The 21,656-nt window shown below is 43.6% G+C and overlaps 1 protein-coding gene across 1 annotated transcript in view; it reads right to left on the reverse strand.

The window, feature by feature from the left end:
- The window catches only part of MAP4K4 (mitogen-activated protein kinase kinase kinase kinase 4), a gene marked incomplete at its 5' end in the record, with an annotated part of 214,671 nt that overhangs the window by 47,012 nt on the left and 146,003 nt on the right, over positions 1 to 21,656 (reverse strand). The window contains 5 exons of the mRNA XM_045283822.1: positions 7,771 to 7,981; positions 9,451 to 9,523; positions 11,827 to 12,002; positions 16,112 to 16,190; positions 19,202 to 19,262. Of these exons, the coding sequence (XP_045139757.1) occupies positions 7,771 to 7,981; positions 9,451 to 9,523; positions 11,827 to 12,002; positions 16,112 to 16,190; positions 19,202 to 19,262 (600 nt within the window). The remainder of the gene's footprint in view (positions 1 to 7,770; positions 7,982 to 9,450; positions 9,524 to 11,826; positions 12,003 to 16,111; positions 16,191 to 19,201; positions 19,263 to 21,656) is intronic.

Consider the following 21,656-nt stretch of genomic DNA (forward strand, 5'->3'; position numbering starts at 1 on the left):
CTTCCAGCATTGCATTTCTTTGCTGAACTATCTCAACTGGAATTCCACCAACTTTTGGAACCTGGCCCTTTGCCGGTGCAGCTTTGGCTTTGTCCATGAACACCATCAATTCTTGATCACATGCCACTTCCCAAAATGGGTAGAAATCAACCACACTTTGGGGTACTCCCTCTCCCTCACTGCCACCTAGTCCGTGCTGACTCAGTGATCCCTCGGTAGGGTTTCAGACTGCAGCTCTTTACAGGAGTAGAAAGCCCAGTCTGACTCCCTCGACGGTGGCTTGGTGGTTTCGATCTGCTGACCACCGGATCACAGTCCCATGCGTACGCACCACACCACCAGGGCAACTCTGGGTCCAGTGGCCGTATCATCCTTCCACCTTCTTCCACGTCATCTTCAGCACTTCACCTACAAATCTTCCATACTGCAACTTGAGATTTCTGCTCCATTTTCAAATCAGTGTGAGGAACGTCAAGTGTGCCTTTCCTTTGGGTTTTCTCAATTCAGGCCTTTGCAAATCTTTTGTAAAACTTGACTTTGTCTTCTCACGCTGCCCTCTGAAATCTTTTGCTCTGCTCTTTCACGTTGTCACCTTTGTCATTACTTACAGGGCCTCTTCTGACACTCACTGTGGTCTTTTCTTCCCTTCCTTTGCATTAACGCCTGGCTTTCTTTGTGCACAGCTCCCTTGATGTTCTCCCAGTACTCACCGGACCGCCAGTCATTGGTGTTCAACGAGCCACATCCAGAGATAATCTCTAAATTAGACCGGAGGTACTCAATTTCATACTTCGGTGTTGGTGGTTAGGGAATAAATATTTTTTTAAATGTATTACTAGTCTTTCCAGGAGTATCGATATTATCCAATCACTGACAGCTCTATACATTGATCTTGAAACTTACTTTAGGATCGTGAAAATATTCTGTATCTGCTATGCCCCGTGCAATGGCTCTTAGCTACACGTTGTTACTGAGTACCTAATGGTGCTAGTTTAATGTTATTACCCTTAATTAAAATCTAAATAGCCGGATGTGGCTACTGGCTACTCCCTTGAACAGCACAATTTTAAAGGATAATTAGTAAGCAAATATACCCAAAGATGAGGAGTTTATTTTACTACAGCTAACTTTGTTTGTGACATTGAGAAGTAAGAGAGTGTAGGTAAGGTGATAGGGGACAGTAGTCACAAATATTTACAGTGGTCTATAAAGTACTCATGTCCTGTCGTTCTTGGTTTTCCCTCCACCTTCAGCCACCATTCAGATTCAGGACACTTAGACTGGTTCCCAGAGATGTAAAGAAATGCCCTGCGCATGGAAAACTTGAAGAAAAATGGTTGTTTGGTATTCTAGCCTCTCTCAATGGAGTCAGTACTACATCACCATTAGTCTCCATGAAGCTGTGAGTCCATTTAAGGCCTCATCTCTTCTCTGATTCCATTTGGTTTTGTCCTTTTTTCTATGGCTTGATCTTAGGATTCAGTATATACAACTTCCCAGCTTCCCGGGGGTAGCAGCGGGGTCATAAAAAGAATGGAGCTCCCTGCCCTGTATCTAAAAGTGACAATTTCAACGGCTGAGTCTTCTTTATTAACGCCAACCCTGCCCTACACAATGCACTTCCTGCCTGCCGCTTACTCCTAAAAGCCCTTTATGCTTTTTCTCAAAACGTTTCTGAAAAAGAGGTAAATGAGACGCTCAAGAGTCTGTCCAAAACCAATCTGACGAGGAAACAAAGCGCCACTGTCCCTGGGCCCAAGTACTGAAAGCTGGGGCTTTCCTGCTCGGTGCTGGTCTCCGCCTGCGGGGATCTGCTTGACTCCGGTGCCGAGGAGAACTCAGAAGGGAAGAGGCTCCTGACAGCAGCAAGCATGCCCCGCTGTTTCTGCCCTTTCGTTTTCTTTTATGAATCAGCTGCAGCCAGAAAATTAAACAAACGAAACAACTTCCTTCGACCTCAAAACCCAAAAGCCACCGAGTGGATACTGACGCACAGTGCCCTGACAGGGCAGGGTAAAACTGCCCCCGTGAGTTTTGGAGACTGTAACTCTTTTTGTCAGTAGAAATCCCTGTCTTTCTCCTGAGAAGCGGCTAATGTGGTCAAACTGTTCACCTTAGCGGCCCAACAAGTCGCATAAACAACACAACACAGAAACGGAGGCAAGAAATCAGAGAACACTAGCCAATCCATGTTTCTGTAGTGTTCCCCTTTTAAAGCAAAATCAGACTAAGACTTGTGGTCTTTTGCTTTCCGCCAATACAGGAGTAGAAAGAACAGATTGGTTTTTATCAGTAGATAAAACTCTTCTAGCCAAAACCTCCAACTCCCATCAAACACCTTTTCCTGCCTGGGTCTGGAAAGAAGATGTGGGTGGATACAGACAGGATTCACCTGTGAGTAACTAATTTAAAAATGGAGTGGCCACCCTGCTGTGTGCACAGTGAGTTGTCTGAGAGGCAGGAGGAAGGCTACCATTCTGAGCAAGAGCCAGGAGTGGAGCCAGTCCTTTGGACCCAAGATTCCTGCACAGTGAACCTCCTGGGTTCAGGTGACAGCTATACCATCAGTGGAGCAGAACTAGCAGCTAGGGTAAACCAAGGCCCCAGAGCAAGTAGAGCTGAGGGCTTTTGTACAGGAGGCTGGTGTGGGGAGAACACTGCCTTTGGACTACGGCTTCCAACAGAGTGGTGTGTCCCTGTGGGCATTTGTTAGCAGGCCTCAAAGAACTTGGTAACATGTCTTGATGAACGAGCGACATTCCTGGACATTTCTCACAGGCACAACTTAACTTCCTTGATAGCCTTTTAATAAAAAATGCTGTCTCTAAGTTCTGTGTAGGCAGTGCAATGGAAATTAGAACTGAAACCAGGGAGATAAAAGAGAAAACATTAAGACATTACCATCTCAATCACAATAAATACACCAGAACTAGGAACAGTACTATTTTTCTAAAGCAAAATAAAAGTATGTTTTGCCAACTGGGGAAGATGGGTTGTCTCTGATTTTAGTAAAAATACCAAATTGCATCACATATTCCTGGCTAGCCATGCTTTCCAAAGAAAAATATCCTTTAAACTTTTCTGTTATGCAAAACACTTTAGAAAGAAGAGGGTTTTTTTAAGCGTTCTAATAAAGGTACAACAGTTGGTAGGTGGAAGGGCAGAGAAAGGAGGAGAGTCAGCAACAGGAGGAGCAAATGGGCTGTGTGGCTAACTGCCCCCTTCAAAAGACACTATACCAGCAGGGCCGGGTAGTGCTGGGCTACCCTCACTGCCTATCCCAGTCAAAGGCTCGATGAACGCACCAGAACAGGAGCAGGGGAACATGCAAAAAAACTTTGATCTTCTTTTCTGCAGTTCTGGAGGTTGTACCCCTGAAAGTACTTCCCTGAGATCATCTTTAGGGGAATGACAAACATATCCCCTGAAGTCTTCTTCTTAACTTCTTAAGTCAAAAGTACGGTGTAACGGAGACAGCATCATGGGAAGAAGTGGTGTGAAAGACTGTTTGGGAGAAGAGATAACACGTCATGTGGGGAGGAAAGTCTGAAAAACAATAAAGTCAAGTCATCTGTCTTCAAAAGATTTGGACTTTGGGGTTCCTATGGAAAATTTAATATGGTCTTAGAAGCAACTCAAATGTTTCCTTTGGACCTTGTTTAAATGTTTTTACATCAAACTAAGAAATAGCCCAAACCCACAGCAAGCAAGCATCATTCACAGTGATGCTAGAAGAGGTTTAGAAGGCTGTAAGTCTTTCTCCTAAGGAGATTAGCAGTCCTATGCCACCCTAAAAGCACCACCGATCAAAGAAGTCAGCCTCAGAATGGCCTAGAAAGTGCTTTCAAGTGACCCTAGGAATCAAACTCGTGACCCCAAGCCCAAGGTCCATTTTCAAAACGAGCACATATTTAGAAAAGCGGCTTCTTTCTAGACCCACAGCAGAAGCACACATGGCCAATGGAGACATTTTAGAAATACTTACTAAACACGACAGAATTAGAAGGGTGGCAAGTCTGGAGGACAGATAGAGTCCGTCCACTAAATGTCCTCCTGACGATGTGGAGAGTGGTCAGTTTCCCACGGCTGGCCCACGAGGGCAGTGAGACCAGCCCTAGGACAAAGGACACTGCAGTTACGGGTTCCTCATCCACATCTTGCTCTGATCTTTGAACATGTCCACTGTACTAGGGGACGGGATTTGAATGATTGCCAACCACGCAGACCAGGCTCACCAGCGGCAGGTATGCCTGGTGTACGCGCGGATGAAGAAAAGGGTAAAGTAGGCCCATCAGTCAACACATACGAATAGATGATTAATGTGCCGAGGGAAAAGCTTGCCACTTGCACTAGGATCTCCAGAGAAACCAATTAACTATATATACACAGATAGGTTATATATATAATATATACATTATATATATATATCACCAACAAAATAGCATCAATCCATACTAGATTGGTTTTACACCTATCCTTTCAAATTTTAAAACCTGTAGGAGGCTCTGATGGACATAGTTCAGATTTCCCCAAAATAATAAATACAGTAGGATCCTTTGAAGTCCTAGCTTCTGCAAACTGATGTCATTATTATTTTGTTAAGTTGATTTAAAAAAAAATAGTTTCAAACAAATTTGAGAAACTGCATGATGTTGGAGATTTCCAAATATCTGATTATCGAAAGCTTTTTCTACTTTAAATTTCCCAAGCACACCTATGTAAATACATACTTTTCCAACTATGCTGTAATTCCCTTTTAATTTCCCTTTCTGTATAAAGTAGCATTTAAAAGAAGGGCTTTCATCTCACAATTCTAAGCCATTTTCTAAATCAGTCATCCTGAGCTTTGGGGAGGCCCGTTCACACACACTCCACTGGACTTGTTGGCGCGGAGCGGGAACTGACAGACCTCAATGGCAGTCCATTCTTTAGATTCAGCTACCTCCAAGAACTGCTGCGGTCACAGAGATAAACCACCCACTCTTGAGGTTTTGAACATGCAAGCTTGGATGAAGCCACAGAGCAGAAACTATTTGGGTTTCTCCCCCAATGATAACTCTTTCCCATCTCTCCTAGGCAACAGATTCCATTTGCTGGCTAAGCAAAGGTTTAACTGCACATGAGAGTGGGATGTAAAGAGAATATTTTAGAATGTATACGGTACTCTTTTTAAAGGCAGGAGAGCCACCTTTAGCAATTTAGGAACTAACTTGCCAGAAATCAAGGCCTTAGCTGCAGGGGTGCTTACATAGCACAGCTCTGATTGCCACACAGGCTCACTTGAGAGCGCTACACGAGGGAGCACTGTGTGGACATGTCCCTGGATGCTAGGTGCTCAGAAATTGCCATACAAAGGCCCTTTTGTAGGGGTGAGGACATAATTTCTATTTCTTTAAAATGCACGGAAATGTTGCTGGAAAGTCCTTGGGGTAAGGGAGTTCACCACTCCTTCCTTCTAAGATCTCACAGCCAAGAAACACAGTCATGCTCCACATTACGCCCCTTTGGTAAAGCCTGTTATTATATTCCAAATTTGACACACCTAACAGCCAAATAACAGCTGGGCGCCACTTTGCAGTGTGCATCAAGTATTATCATCATCATCACTGTTAGAGATGCTTTTGTGAACTTGGCAGTGCTTTGTTAACACCATTTATGCAAAGAAGGGTACACTATCTACCCATGTACTAAGACAAACTGATGTTAGACATGCATAGAATTGTACCTTGCTGCTCAAATTGTATTTACAAATTTGACTCACAGACAAAATCATCTTACAGGGACTTGCTGCTTGATGCTGCATAGGGGGAACCTTCACCTGGCTCCCAAACGGTTTCAACTAACATATACCTTCAACTTAAACACAGACTTAGGATGGAACCCATACACAATCCAGGGGCTGGCTGCATATAATTGGGTGTTCACACATGTCCAAATCACAGGAAGCCTTATGTCACAAATGGACCGTGGATGCAGTATAACAGCATCACGGCACACAAGTGCACGGCACAGTTGATTTTCTTCTTAGACATGCTGGTTTTCCTGAGTATCATAAATTAACTTCACTGCTCCTCCTTCTTCACCCCGGAAATACAATTTTCTCTGGCTTTCCTTTGCTTTTAAGCCCCCACCCCACTTCCACCAGCCCTTCTCAAAAGTCACTTTGGAATGTGTAGGGATGACAGAAACGCAGGTGGCTCTACATCCCCTGTAGGAATCCTGGTGCTGTCGTCGTCAGGTGAGCAGTGGACTGCATGCCGCCACACAACCGGGTACAATCCACCAGCCAGTCCTGGGGAGCAGGGGGAGGTTACCCGCTCCCATAAAGTTGTACAGCCTTGGAAACCCATAAAAGGCCGATCCGAGGCAGAAGTGACTGGACAGATAAACTGACTGCACAGACAGACTGCCAGTGGCAGTGGGTTATATGTCAGCGTGGGTGAAAGTAAAAACACGCTGGGAGGCTCACATTAACATTTCCCTTCACCTGAGGGAAGCAGATTCCCCAAATCAGAGTCACTATCCCTCACTCCAAGGATAAAAACTCTGAAAAGACCGTTTAAAAATGGAGATTAAAAAGAAGCCTTGCAAGGTAAGGAAGACTTTGATTATTTTTCCAAGTTTCCTCAATCAGGGACTCACCAATGTTCTGACAAGGGGCAGATAAATAGTTTCAGAACCCAGACTACAATACACGAAGCATGTATGAGTACCCACAGGAACTCATAATAACTTGGGTAAGAGAACGAGTTGCTATTGAACTGAAGTCCACAGCATCCAGGGTCACTGTGAGTCCGAGCTGACTTGATGGCTGGGGTTGGGTCTGGCACAGCACCCATGTGGGGCTTCAATGCAGTTGACTTCCTGCTCTGATGGTGAAAGATAACGGTGAAACAGCGACGCCTACAAGCTAAATGGAAAGTACATGACCTTGAGAGAGGACTTTCAAGCAAAAGGGAGTCCAGAAAGGCGAAGTCAAAGTGCTCCTTTGACCCCCAACAAGGGAAGCAATGCATTTCTCTGGATTGAAAGGGAAAAGCTGTGAGTAACCGCATGCCCAATGTTAAATAGCATTAATGAGTTAACTTGTACATTCATGGCTATATCACAAAATAATATTCATCGTACACCCACTGCCATCCTATCCGTTCTGAAGCAAGGCAACTGATGCGGGGTTTCCGAGGCTGGGAGTTGTTATGGACGCAGACAGCCTCCTCTGGTGCGTTTAAATCACCAACCTTGCAGCGATCAATCCAATCTCAGCTGACAGGACCACCTACCACAGGGCTCGATTCCTACATACGCCCACCCCAAATATGTACAACATCTATCTAAAGTTAGAGCATTTGCATTTAAAATAAAAAAGAAGGTTTTCCTGCAGGAAAAGCCCGAGGCCTCATAAAAGTCCATGCCCGTGAACTTGAACCCAGAGGCCAGGAGCGGAAAAGCAATCCGGTCAAGCCTGAGCCAGTCAACATAAAGCACAGTGGGAGAGGGACGCCACAAAACTGTATACCTTCTTGGGACACTGTTGCTCTTCATCTCACACAGCATGTGCCTGAGTAACTGTGCCCCAGGTCCTGACAGCTTTTACAAGCAAAAAAACAAAAAGACAATTCTAAAGGCCGTCAGTCCAAAAGTGTAGGCTTTCCGAAAAGCTTAGCGAGGGTGGCGGTGTGACCTCAGGAGGCTACAGAGAGGATTCCTTGGAGTGTTTCTACTAATGTAAAGAACAAGGAAAGACCAACCTGGACACTCTCCTTCACCTACCTCCTCCAGCCGTCGCCTCTGTTCTTTCTGCTGCTCAATCCGCTTCTGTCTCTCTGCCAGCAGTTGCCTTTTGTATTCCTCCTGCTCTCGGAGCTGCTGCTCCTGCAGCAGCTGCTGTCTACGAAGAGCCTCAGAGCGCTCCTTGTTCTCCTGCTGCAGCCTCAGGAAGTCCCGCCGCAGAGTAGACTCTCCAGGCACGTTGACAATGGAACTGCGGGAGGGGCAAGCGCTGTAAGGGACAGGTCCACATGGCAGGGCCCTCCAGCTGAGCACCACCGACAGACACCCTAGTCTCCTTCTACACTTACTCTCTGAGGAAGTTGCTATCCGTCTACAGAAAGGACAAGGTCGATAGCTCAACGGTCCCATGCCGCCTTCTACTGATTTAGTAAATAGTTTAAAACACTGGCCTGCGTGTTTGTTTGCCAACTATTTCCAGGATACATTTACTCAGGAGTCTCACTTAAGTTCAAAATACATAAAAGTCAATAACTTTCTCCTACCACTGCACTAGTTCTTCCTGCAGTATCCATCCATAAAGGTGAGGTTTTCTGTGCTGCTAGGTTCTACCACCAGAGTGCAACTTAACTGCTTCATCTCTGTCTGATCAACTACCGCGTCTTGTCATGCATCTCCCCCACCTTCATTTGTTTATTTCCAGAGGGACCGGTTGCGGCCAAATGGATCCCGATGCACAGATAAATTAAGCAGCTGCGGTCCTCGCTGGTCTCCCCTCTGCAGAGCCATTTCTCTACTTGCAAAACCACTCAGAGTAACATGCCAAACAAATCTACAAAATCCTATTTGAAAAGATGTATTGCTCATGATATGGGTTCAAATCACCTACATAAGAAGCAGCTATGGAAATTTACTCAGTAAATGGTTTCTTCTTCTGACATACTCGCTTCAAGCTTGCGTTCTGGTACACAGTAGTCCTCGGATTCTCAACAAACCCTCCCGTCCCCCTCCTAGTCCCCCAGTCACTCCTGTGCAGCTTCAGGATGCCGGTACGGCATTAAAACCCAAATATCCTCCACCCCCCATTAATCACTTATTATCAGCACAGCTCTCAATTTTAACTCTTTGGCTTCTGCTTCAACTGTGCCTCAGAGACAAGGGATAAATCAAAACACAGATAGTAACCCAGATCAGGAGAGAACACTCTAAGAGAGGAAAGAAATGTTGGCAATCACACTGGTTAGAAGAGCATGTGTGTGTGCGCGCGTGCATGCACACACACACACACAAAGAGAGAAAAAATGAAGAGATTTGTTTTGAGAAAGACTGGCTTGGTGCAGAGTATTCAAGAAGGGCTGTACATCCCATCAACACCACAACTGATTTTATGCAGGCTGGCCCATGCACCACAGCTATTTCCCATCTGTCGTTCCCAGAGCATTAAAGGCTGGTGGTACCTCACGCACACTTCTCAGTGAGAAGGGCACAGACATTCCCTGGCAAAGACCACTGGGCAAGAGGATTCAAATAGGAAAAATGCTTGTAGAAACCTCCAAATAATAATAGAGAAGAATGAAAGATGCTGAGACACACTCAAATGAAAGATTCCTTCGTACTACCTAGGATCAAGATTTTCACACTAAGAATCTTTTGAAATCCCGGCTTCACCATGAAACTTCAGCTCATGGCAAAAGAGGCACTTGGCCACTGGAGGGTTGTTACCTTGGCTCTCCTTCCTGTTCAGGCACTTCCTCCTCTTCTTCCTCACTTCCACTGTACTCATACTCAGTTTCATCTATAAAGAGAAGGGCAAGATAATGTAACAGTTCACAAAATCATGACACACGTGTACAGACAAGTATCACCAATATTAGGAGAGAAAGAAATAATATGTCCGTAGAGGACCTGGGGGCATGGTGCGGCAGCGCTCACAACGAAGTCCCACGGTGACCGATGGTGATATCTCGGCTGGCCTTCCCACTGCCTCCCCGCAACAGAAGAGCTGATTCTGCTGCGTTCAAGACACCCCTTGTGGGATGAGGTGCTGAGGAAGCACAGGGGCATGAGAAAGGGCTCCCAAGCACTCGACACAGAAGATGAAGTGGCCCAGAGTACCAGCAAATTCAGAAAGTGCACTTTGATGCCCAAACGCAAAAGGGATTAAAGGGCTGAAACTAATCCAAGTAGTCAAACGAACTCAAGCCATCTTTAGCGATCAGGGTCCCACTGAGAGGACAACAGAAAGGGCAAAAAATCTGTTTATCTGACAAAATGTTCAACATTAAGTAAGTGTTTACTTAGAGCAGGAAACAGACCCACCAATTTTTGTCCCACCAATTTTTTAAAAAGGCCCAGGGAAATACTAATGAAATACCATACAGCAAGGAAACAAAAAACCAGACTTCCCATGAAAGTTTTGATGTGGATCGTTTATTTTCACCTCAGCAGGTTGTATGGCACATTAGCAAATTAAGAGGCCCTCGTATTGGGCCTTTCACTGAATGTTAGCACTCACTTTAAAGCGTGAGCACATTCACTCCAGTCACCAAGACCTGACAAGCTGAAGAGATTGACGCACTGACAAAATAGAAATACAAATGTTTTCTTTTCGTTTTTCCCACCAAGATTTATAAGATGAAAAGCACTTTTCTAGTTAAGATAGATTTTCTGGTTAAGAACCTAACAAAATAGATGTGACTGTTCACAAATCATGACACACATTTGTACAGACAAGCATCACCAATATTAGGGCATAAAAGAAATGCTATGTCCTTTGTGAGAGTAATAAGGTACACAGGAGCACTTAAGGGTGGGACACCATACCAAATTCCCACTTAAATATGTGTAAGAACTTAAAGGATCATTCAGGTCAAATCTGCCATGTATGTTCACGGAACTGGCTCTTTTCTATGCCAATTATAGAACGGATCATGGGGAAAAATCAAATATATTTAATGGACATGAACAGCTATTCAACTTTGAAGGGGAATTCCAAAATATGTAATTGTTTGGAACTGTTTAAATATACTGATACACTTAAAAGTTGGGGGGCTATAAGCTACTGATTAGGGACAAGAGAAACTGAGGGGCTGGGAAAGGTGAGCACTACGAGAATGCAGCGAGGCCTGTGTGTGGCCTGTCAACAAGGAAAGGGTGATCCAACATAAAGTAAGGTTTGCCCAAAACAGAGCTGCCTGTCAGTCGCCTGTCACTTTCTTGTTGCCCAAGGCTGGTCAGCTTAACCTACAATGCTTAATTACAGGCATGACGGAATCTCTGAAGGCACAACTTTTACTCTGGTGAAAGCTTCACAACATCTTTAAGACTCCAATGAATATTTCAAAAGTACAGTACACAGCCCAGGTGACTCAATCAACTCGTAGTGGCCTGAACTTTCTTTTAGGATTCTTCTTCTGCCTGAAAGTTTCCGTGTCCAAAAAAGGGGGACAGAGGGGAGCCATTCATGGGACGGCAGTTGCCCAAACGTGGTTCTGAGATGACTGCTCAGAGTTCAGAACACGGAAAAGAGCCACGTGAGCTAGTCTTCGGAGCACGTTCATTGACGCTGGTAATGGTGCTTGAACTGCACCTTGCCGGAGAAGAGAGAGGGCACTTTGCTGGCTGCTGGAGACGGCGGTGTGTGAAAAGACACAAAACCAACCATCAGGACATGGCGGCTACATTGGGATCAGAAAGGACTCTTAAGAAATCAGCGTAAGAGCAGCTCATGCTCCATGGTAGCGGTAAGGCAGGCATCCCATCAACTACTGAGGCACACAAGCAGCTTCAGTCTACAGCAGTGATAAACTCTGGTGGGCTCGCTGCAGCAAGAGAAAAACGATGATACCAATAACGCGCGATGTCCAATCAACTGGGGCCAAGTACAACCTTCGTGATGAAGCAGGAGGAAAACACGTAGCAATGAGATGTGGTCCTCAGAAAGAACCAGAGAAAACAGCCCACCACAGGGACACGCCACCACACCTTGGTGGCATCCTGCACAGTCAGTTCAAGTCGGCCTGGAGCCAGGCTGGATCCTGTACCCCACCGCTGAACTGCAGGCCAGGGGCAAACGAGCAATCAAAACCAATGTCATACCTTTCTCTCCTCTCTTCTTTCTGGTCCGGTCTATATGGTCCTTTAGCTGGATTCTAACTTGCCTTTCGTTTGGCTGATCCCTTATAAAAGGATGCTTCAAGAGCTGCTCTGTGGAGGGCCGCTGCATGTAATTCTTCACCAGGCACCCTTCTATAAAACTAAAAAATTTCTTGGACCTGTAAGAAGAAGTAAAGAAGACCGTCAAAGTTCTACTACAAGGAGCTCTAAATTACCAATTAAGATGCAAGCCTGCCAACAATGAAGAACCTCCGAATTCACCATTCCTCTCCCGCTCAGGAGTACTATGTTACTGCGGTTAGATACCAGGGAGAGACTCGACTGCATGTAACAGAGAGGAGTCCTGCCAGGTCCTGCCCCAGCTTCAGCCCACGGCGGCAGGCACTGCGCCAACCCACCACGATGGGGAAGGTGTGTGGCAGGGGAATAGAGAGAGCAGAAAGAGGCCACTGGCCATCGAAAGGATGGGGGAAACGATCCAATGAGATTTATTTTTCCCAAAAGAGAGTCGCTACATCAATTGATAGTGAAGTGAAAAATGTCATCTTACTTTCTTTTCGACCTTTAGTTCACTTTGCCTTCCTCGTTGAGCTTATAATACAATGCTAAACTGCTTTTATAGCTGAAGTAGGAACTCAGAACTTTTGGGGACTAGGAGCATTCGTTCATTGCTGTTTAAAAAGTTATTCCCTATCAACAAAAACTTATCACAAATAAAGAACCATGACGGAAGTCAGATCTCAAAGAACTGGGCTTCAATCTAATGTTGCTTCTTAAGCACATTACCCAGGCATGGCGGAGGCAAGATGGCTAAAGGCAGGGTGCTGTCAAAATGAGAGCAGAGAGAAGGAAGGTGTGTAATACCCAGGCGACCAGGACAGATACAGAGATTAAGAACATGAACTAAGCCAGCTATCAAACGCTAGGGCTCTTGACCCTACTAGTGCACTTCAATAAGAGCTCCACACTAGCTTATTTACGTAAAGAAAGCTTCTTTATCGGCATTCTCTGCCTTTAATGCGCAGAGGTAGAAACGAATTATTTTCAGAGAAGTGATGACTGTCCCCTGCATCTACCCTCTTGTCACTCTTGTTCCAGGCTCTCTGTGAATGCCTGGCTCAGGATATCTCCCAGCCCTCGGGCCTAGATGAGACTCAGGGAGCCATCCTATCCTGTGAAAGGCAAGCTTAGGGATCATCTGTTCTGACTTTTCTCCCCACACCTAGGCGGCCTTTCTTCTGAGGTACCTGCACTGACAGCTGGTTTCTTTGCTTCTCCATCCTCTACTGGGGTGAAAACACGCAGGTTGGGAACTGGTTTCCAGTTCTCATGTTGTCGACTTGAACAACACTGGGCATGGCTAACACCCGTAAGTTAAGTAATAAATTTTTGTTGAATGAATGAATATTTTGTCTTCTAAAATTTAATTTAGAAAATGAGTTCTGTTACTTCCAATTACTTCATTGTTTTTAATATTTCTATTATCTTGCATTTTCGTTCATATTAATGTTTTCTTTTCCGATTCAACAAATATTTATATACTAATTCCTGTTGGTTTTTTATGTCAGACTCTATTAGAAATAGTGGAATTTAGGAAAATAGAATAATGAGCTAGAAACAAACTAACAGGAGGGGGGCAAATAACACTTAGAGCGAGCGGGCTAAGCATAAACAAAGCGGTTACCTGATAGTGCAAAGATGGGCCAGGGAGGACAGGACGCCTCAGTGAAAAGGCAACATGAAGAAAGGCGGGGAAGGTTTAAGGTGCAACAAATACTTGTCTGCGACAGGTAGGAAACGTGGAGGGGACTAAGCAAACAGATGCGGGACAGGGGCCATCCAGAGAAGGACCTCAGTCACTCGTTTGATTGCAGGTGCAAGGAGGGCCAGCCAAGCTCCTCTGTGGTGCAGCAGAAGGCTCTGACCCAAATCGCTCGTGAGAATCATTCTGAGGAGTGTGCTTAAAAGTACAAAGACGTGGGTCATTTCCCAGGTCAAATGAACCAGAGTCCTGAATTGTAAGAGCCCAAATAGATTTTCATGCACACTATCTGCAGATGCAATAAGGTAGTTCTAAAAGTCAAGTCTCCCAAGTTCTGCCGGAAGAGAAGGCACCAGTCATCTTTAGGAAGCGCCTTCTCTACAATCCGCAGTAGAAATATTTATCTGGTAGACAGGAAGACAGAAGTCATAAGTGGAAGAGAACTCTAGGTTTATAATCATCTAGTCTTGTTAAAATGCTTGGGTTATCAATAAAATGAGAACAAGGATGAAATGGACAAACAACATTTAATCAAGTTGAGTTATAAAACTCTGATGTAAGAAATAAACGCAGGAAGCATTACTGTGGCCTCTCTGGGGCCTTCCCCATCGTTGCATGTCTTTGTACACACAGAGGTTAACCCAAGAGCAAAGAACAGTCCAAGTCAACTGATGAAACTCAGCAAGTATGAGTTATCCAGGGCTAACGTATTAATTTAGCAATCCTTCTGATACAAATTTCCTTCTATACATTCTGACCAAGAAAGAGGGCTAAGCTACTACTATCTCTGTTATATGAGCCCGGGAAAAGGTGTTCTGCCAGCCCAACAGCTCGTCCTTAAGAATGGTTATACAACCAGTTGGACTCCCGAGGTGTGGCCATCCATGGATGTCCACAGATGTATGTCTTAACCGTGTAGAACTAAAAATCTTTCCAACTGTGTGTGACCCTGAGGAAGCTCTCACAGTAAGGAAGTGGAACTAGCCTACGAAATGCACTGTCTTTGAGTCTATTCCAACTGACGGCAAACCTACAAAGGGTTTGCTAGGCTTTATACAGCCTCATCTTTCTCCCTGGGAGCAGCTAATGGTCTGAACTGCTGACTGTGTGCAGCTAGTAGCCTGACACCTACCACACAGGGGGGCCTCCAGGCTCCTCTAACTGGAATTAGGACAGCTTCAATTTTCTAGGGCACTGGTTCTCCCCCGTCCTAATGCCGCCACCTTTTAATACAGTTCCTCACGTTGTGGTGACCCCCCAACCATAAAACTATTTTCATTGCTACTTCATAACACTAATCTTGCTACTGTTAGGACTTAAGCGACCCCTGTGAAAGGGTCATTCGGACCCCAAAGGGGTCGCAACTCACAGGTTAAGAACCGCTGGTCTAGAGTTAAATGAGGTTCCATTCAGCATAGAAAGAATGAGGAGAAGACTGCAAATGCAAGAAAAGTTATTGGAAGGGTGATGAAATTGTTGGGGCAAAGATAGTGGGGATGAAGGAAAAGCACGACAGACACTGAAGTATGATGGAAACGTGTGTGCGCGCGTCACAGCCCGAGGCGGGAAAAGGAAAGGGAAGCCCAGCAGGCCACCAGACCCAGGACAAAAAAGGTTGCAGCTGACGGACCACATGCAGACTAGGCGGACCTTAAACCGAGGTCTTCTCCATCAAGCACCTAAAAGAAAACATTCACTGGAAAAGCATTGAGTCGTTTCAGAAAGGGGCTGGGGCGCGGGGTGGGGGGACTGGGGTTTACAAACAAACAGGAGAGGCAAGAAGACGAGCCCAGAGACAGTGACATGACCAAAGGAGGAAGCCAGGGCCCACGTGCACAAGGCCTTGAATATAGAAAAAAGCTAGGGGCGGAGAATTCAGAGAAAAGAACAAGAGGGAAGAAGTGGGCAAAATTCCCCGGTGAGACGAAGTAAGGTTCACTTCCTTTCCATTTCTTAATATAGAACCCACACCAGCATTTCCCACAAGACGGCAATTCTAAAGGTTTTCAACTCCCTCCCCAGGTATCAACAGTTAGACAAACGCATGGGAGCTGCAGTCGCTGGAAAAGGGGGGCCACCAACAAGAGGGTTATTCTCCTACTCTGTTCCACTGGAAAGAAAACAGATGCACCTAACTGCAGTTGTGTAAAAACTACAGGAAACACCTCTAATAATCTTAAGATCCTATTTCACTGGAGAAACTGCCTTCGGTGCACATACGTCTACAAACATATCACACTTAAAAAGTGTGTTTACATATTAAAGTGAAATGTGGGGGTTCATAGGGTCATCTTGTCACTGTTCTAGAATCCAAAGAGAATTTATCAAGAAAAAAAGGAGAAATGCATGTTTTATTTGGTTTGTGTCTGGGGGCACTGGCATGATCATGTGCAGTTGGAAATCAGAATGGCCAGCATTTTGTCTCAGAGAAAAGTAAACCTAAAACCAGAACATTAAGCATAAGGAGTGGGGGGAAAACAACAACAAAAACCACACATCGCTTACCATTTTTTGGACTTCAGCCGGGGAGGAGGGTTTCTGGGAATGAGAAACAGGGCTCTCATTGGATGCATGTCACAGAGAGCTGGGGAGAGGAGACGGGCGTGTAAGTATGTCACTCACGGTACTCATTCATGATTTCCAGGGCTCATGTTGAACGTCAAGTGCTTTCCCCCACTGTCCAATCCATATGCTTAATGTCAACAAGCCTAGATATCTAGGTCTGAACCCTAGGATATGTCCTGATGAATTCCCCATTAAAAAACAGCAAAACATAAGTAGAACAAGAGCAATACGAATATGCAATTTCAAATAGACATTGGAGAGTTTTCGGAAGTTAAAGATAAATAGGGTAAACCAAGAAAGGGGAGTCTGCCCTTGGGGAAAACGGGCAATATTACTTACACACAGGTACCCAGTGGGAGAGTCCACCTAGCATTATCTTGCTAGTCATGCATTTTTGACCCTGATTCTTTTCAGCTCTCAGCATGCTATAGACTACCTGGATTGTTGAGCCTGTCTTTTGAGGTGTACAGCATTCTTCATAGACATCAGAAATGTGTGGTTGGGAAACTCCACTCAGGGAATCAGAACTTACTTTAAACACACCTATTGCAGATTAAAGAACCTGAACTACAATGAAAGAAACACCCTACAATGAGAAGTAGCAGCAGCCTGCTATCCCAAGGTCATAGATTTGGAAGTCAGTGAACTTCAGTTCAAATGACTTGCTCTTGAGTTCACCCAATAACGTGCAACATAAGATTACCATTTATTTATTTTCATACTTTTTTTTTTGCTTTTTGTGCCATGGCTAGTTTTGTCTTAGGAAATATGAAGTTGCAATTTTAGCCTTGTGTCTAACCCTCATTGCTTTCTAAAAGTGTCAAATTACTTAGGTTTTTAACCTATACAAAAGTGAACATTCCATGGAATTTAGTATAAAAAGCTTCTGTGGATTTCCTTTTCTCAATGACAACTTCAAAATCTGTACTACTAGCTAGATTATTGTTATTAGAATTGCCAAATATCTCATGGAGGTTACTTAAATTATTTCTCAACAAGTTGATATGTTGCCTCTAAAATGTAATGGAGAAACATAAACTTTAGAAATATGAACGGACTCTGAGCTTGCACTTAATCGCAGCCCTGATCTAAGAACAATTAGTTCTTACAATATGGCCCTACTCATCAATACTTACCCTCATGAAGTGGTCACTAAAGATATGGGTGCAATAGCTAAGTGTGCTGAAGAAATCAGATAGTGCCCAGCTACAGAATAGCAACTGCGTGCACTTGTCTCAGAACAAGCAACCATGTAAGTGAGGTGTCAGCTAAGTCTACGTGGAAGGAGCACACCACCCTGTGTGATCCAAGGACTATAAATAATAAAATCCAAGATGAGAGGTGGGAATTGTATTAGAGCTTAAATTCTGAGTACAGTTTGCAGAAGGTCATGGATGACAATGACAACCCAAAATCCACATGCAGAGCCCTCACGTGGTCTAAGCCTCCACTGAACTCCCTCAGACCACTGACTAGGGCTACAAATAGTCTTGTCCTCAGACAATGTGAAAGTGGATTGTTCCAGACATAATTAGACTAAATTATAACTTATTATCATTTGTTTTCCCTTTGACCCATTTTAAAATTTCTTCTAGTTTCTATTATCTTTGACTTTCTTTTGGATTGAGATTTTTCTGTGTTATAGTTTGTTGTCATTGTTGAGGTTTTTTGCTATGGTTTTAAAAATATGAAATATAGCATAAGTAGATCCACAGAGACATGAACTAGATTAATTACTCCTAAGGGTTAAGGCAGAGAGACTGGGAAACTAATAATAATGGGTAAAACGGTGGAAGAAAATGTCCTAAAATTGATCGTGATGATAATTGCAAAGCTCTTTGAAATATATATAAACCACTCAATTGCATGGCATACATGAATTGTATGCTAATAAAACATTCTTAAAATTGTAAATATTCAAAATGTCAGCATGTAGTTATTAACACCAGAAATACTTAAACTATAACATGAAAATAAAAATATTTTCATAGGACGGTGAGGCTTCACGAGGCCTGAAAAGACCTTCACATGATGCCTCGGAGAGAATATCAGACTCAAGCCTTTCCACGAGGATGTTTGCTCACTGTCAAAGCTACTACTGCTAGGAAAGGGGAGAGGGGAAGAAACAAAGAGGTGAGTCTAGAGTTAAGTTGCTTAATTCTATCAAGTACTGTTTGCACTTCTGCCATGTGCCCAATAAAGGCCCTACAGGCGCACGTGATGCACTAATACATCATAAAAGGCAATGTGCACTTCCATCTGTGTATCTGCCTTTTGAAGAATCTTATAATGCAGTTGGGATGGGGCGCACCAGGGACAACAGGAGCCCCATCATAAAGGAACACGGGGACCGAGGATCAGGCAATGCTTCCTCGGCTCAGCTGCTAAGAGGGAAACATGAAGGGAGCGTGTAGTCCTCAGAGCAGGTATCCATTTCTGTATCATAAACTATATTTTTATAAACGGATGAGATACTTTCATTCATTCAACAAGTATTTATTTAGCACCAAACATGGAGTAACAAGTATGCATTCTTTCTGTCTACTTTTATTAGAGGAGACTAGCAGGTAACATTTTGTTGTTGTTGTTCTCTGCAAGTATACCTTCATTGTCTCTGATCAAAATTCAATTTTACAAAGTTCTCATTTGATTTAATGTAAGGGAAAAACACTCATAGAAGGCATAAAATCTTCATCGGTGAAAGAAAAGCATAGCTCTATAGAAAGCAGCCGTCTCTGTTCGTCAAGTCAAAGCATGACCAATACTGAAACACCGCATGTTAGGATCAGTTTCACCACACACTGAGCTTTAAAAACTAAAAGGAAAATTCAATGGAGCTTTACCAAAAGAAACATAGTCCTATCAGCCTCAGCGAGATTGCCACAAAGAAAGGTAGGTTTGAAGAACCCATTTAACATCTAAAACCCGATGCGATGAAATGTGCCACCCGAGTGGCTTGATCCACGGAGCTCAAGCTGTGGGACGAGGTTACAGGAAAAGAGTGGGCCTCAAAGGAGGGAAGTTACTTACGAGGAGCGCCTTCTGCCATCTCAATAGCCGTGATGCCACAAGACCAGAGATCACTCTGCAAACACAAAGCAGTCAGTCATGAGGGTGCCAATTCAGGGTTTCTGGTATGTATGCAAATGAAATAGATACTTTTTTTGGCTGTATAAATGTACGAGGAGTTTGGCAGGAAAGGAAACAGAAAACACACACACACATTTGTAGGAATGCCTTACAAAGAAACAATAAAGAAAAATTGATGATCCACATAAAAGCTTTCTCCAGTACCCCCACACGGGCTCCCGCTCAGCGGGTGTCCTCGCAGGTGTCCCACCTCCTTACAAGCACGAAGTAGTCTGTACCCCAGCCGAGATCCAAGCTTACGCCTACATTTAATATCTCACAATGGATTCAAATTTTAAAAGTTTCAAGGCCAGAAGTCACTCTTCATAAAAAAAAATTCCATAAGTGAATCCCTAAACTCACTAATTCCTATCATTTGCCTAAACATTTCTACTTTCCCTTTACATGAAAATTACAAAACTGAACGTGCTACCATCGAGTAGATGTGGACTCTCAGTAACGTGATGGGACAGAATAGAACTGCTCCTTATGGTTTCTGAGACCGCGTGTCCTTAACGGAGCAGCGGACGGCGTTGCAATGCCGGCACTGAGGATAGGAACTCAATATTCAACCGGCTGCACCCCCAGCTTGCCTAGAAAGATCTCTTTCCCTTCAAATTAAACAAAGTGGTATACTAAAAATGCTTTTCTGCGCATAAAATCTTTTCCTTCTGATGTCCCTGAAATATTAATCTGAAAACGTGAGCTTTAATTTTATTTCCCGCTCAAATGTAAGTTCCATGAAGGCAGGCATCTGTTTAATTCATTTTTGTATCCCCAGAATCAGATACCTATGGCAGACAGCGAATGAAGTCTCAATGTCATAAACTTTGGACAAGATTTGAAAGATGCCGTTAACTTATTTGTTTTCATTAGTAGCCTTTGGTTTATATTCTACTGAAGCCAAGGAATTACTTAACCCAGCTAGGCTTAATGGTTTTAAAGTAACCTGTAATTTATGATATGGAGCCCTGGTGACAGGGGGTCGTGTGCTGGGCTGCCAACCACAAGGGCGGCAGTTTAAACCTACCAGCCTCACCCAGGAGAAAAAGGAGGCTTTTTGCTCCCTTAAAAATGTATAGCCTTGAAAACTCAAAGGGAAGTTCTATTTTGTCCAATAGAGTTATGGCAGTGAGTTACAATTTAGCTTACAAAGTTTGGACACACTGGTGGTTTGAATACAAGAATAGAATACCTTATCCCCAACGCCTCAAGTCAATTCCAACTCAGCAACCCTCTAAGGACACAGTAGAACTGCTTCACGGGGTTTCAGAGACCGTTCATCTTTACAAAAGCACAAGAATCATCTTTCTGCCACAGAGTTCGTGGTGGGTTTGAACCATCGATCTTACGAACAGCCTGTTGGTCAACCCCCTGCACCACCAGAGCTCTTAGGGTAGGACTGTGAATGTCTCCCTTTTTTGTAATGGAGGTTTCTAGTCGATAGTACAGTAAAGAAAGTTACCACTTTAACCCAGTGACCAATATTAATGGTGGGACAAGAGATGTTACCCAATTCTGAACGTGAAACAACCCAGAACATGCGACATCCCCATCATCTGTGAGGTGAGCCTGCTAAGAAGGCTTTCCTCGATACCAAATGAGTGTTTCCAATTTACAGCAAACAAGCTAAATGACATTACAAAGAAGTAAAGGCAGATCTGGTGTGTGGAAAATTTGTATGAGGGCAAATATCTTCAACTAGTTGGTGTCATGGGTGGGGGGGGGTGTTTGTAGACTAAGATTTAGTAGGCAAAACAATCCTACACAACTGAACAAAAGAAACTGTTTTTATTATTTTAGGCATGATAATAATGTGGATAGGTTGGGTATTCTTGTTAAACAACTTCACAGATTTAACTTGGTACAAATGTTTAAATGATTAAGGTAATTTCTAGGAACCGTTGTCAGTAATGCCACTCTAATATTGAAAGAGTCACAAAACCTTTAACACAGTTTTAAATATTTTGCATATAGGTGAAATTAAAATTCCTCTGTATTACAGGCTTAATTAAGATTGCATTCATTATTGAAATAAGTGGCATGCATTAAACTAAGTTAAACTCAATTCTGTATGATCCTATCAAGTACATTAACGACTCTAACTCAACTGAATCAATGGGATCGTTTAAGAAAAATAATAAATTCAGTAAATAAATTCAACTCAAATCTGATTCTCAGATGTGGGCTTTACACCTGGAACAAAGAAATGGAATTGCTGAAATCAGTTAGTAGGATCTTGCTAATAATTTAAACACGTGTACCAAATTAAATCTGTAAAGCTCTTTTAACAAGAGTGTTCTAAAATTTTGCAGACATAAAACTGTTGCTATATTCTGATATTTTAAAAAGAACA

The sequence above is a fragment of the Echinops telfairi genome, unplaced genomic scaffold, assembly GCF_000313985.2.
Source record: "Echinops telfairi isolate 266 unplaced genomic scaffold, ASM31398v2 ScPeMD7_7467;HRSCAF=8505_1, whole genome shotgun sequence".
In the NCBI taxonomy this organism is placed as follows: domain Eukaryota; kingdom Metazoa; phylum Chordata; class Mammalia; order Afrosoricida; family Tenrecidae; genus Echinops; species Echinops telfairi.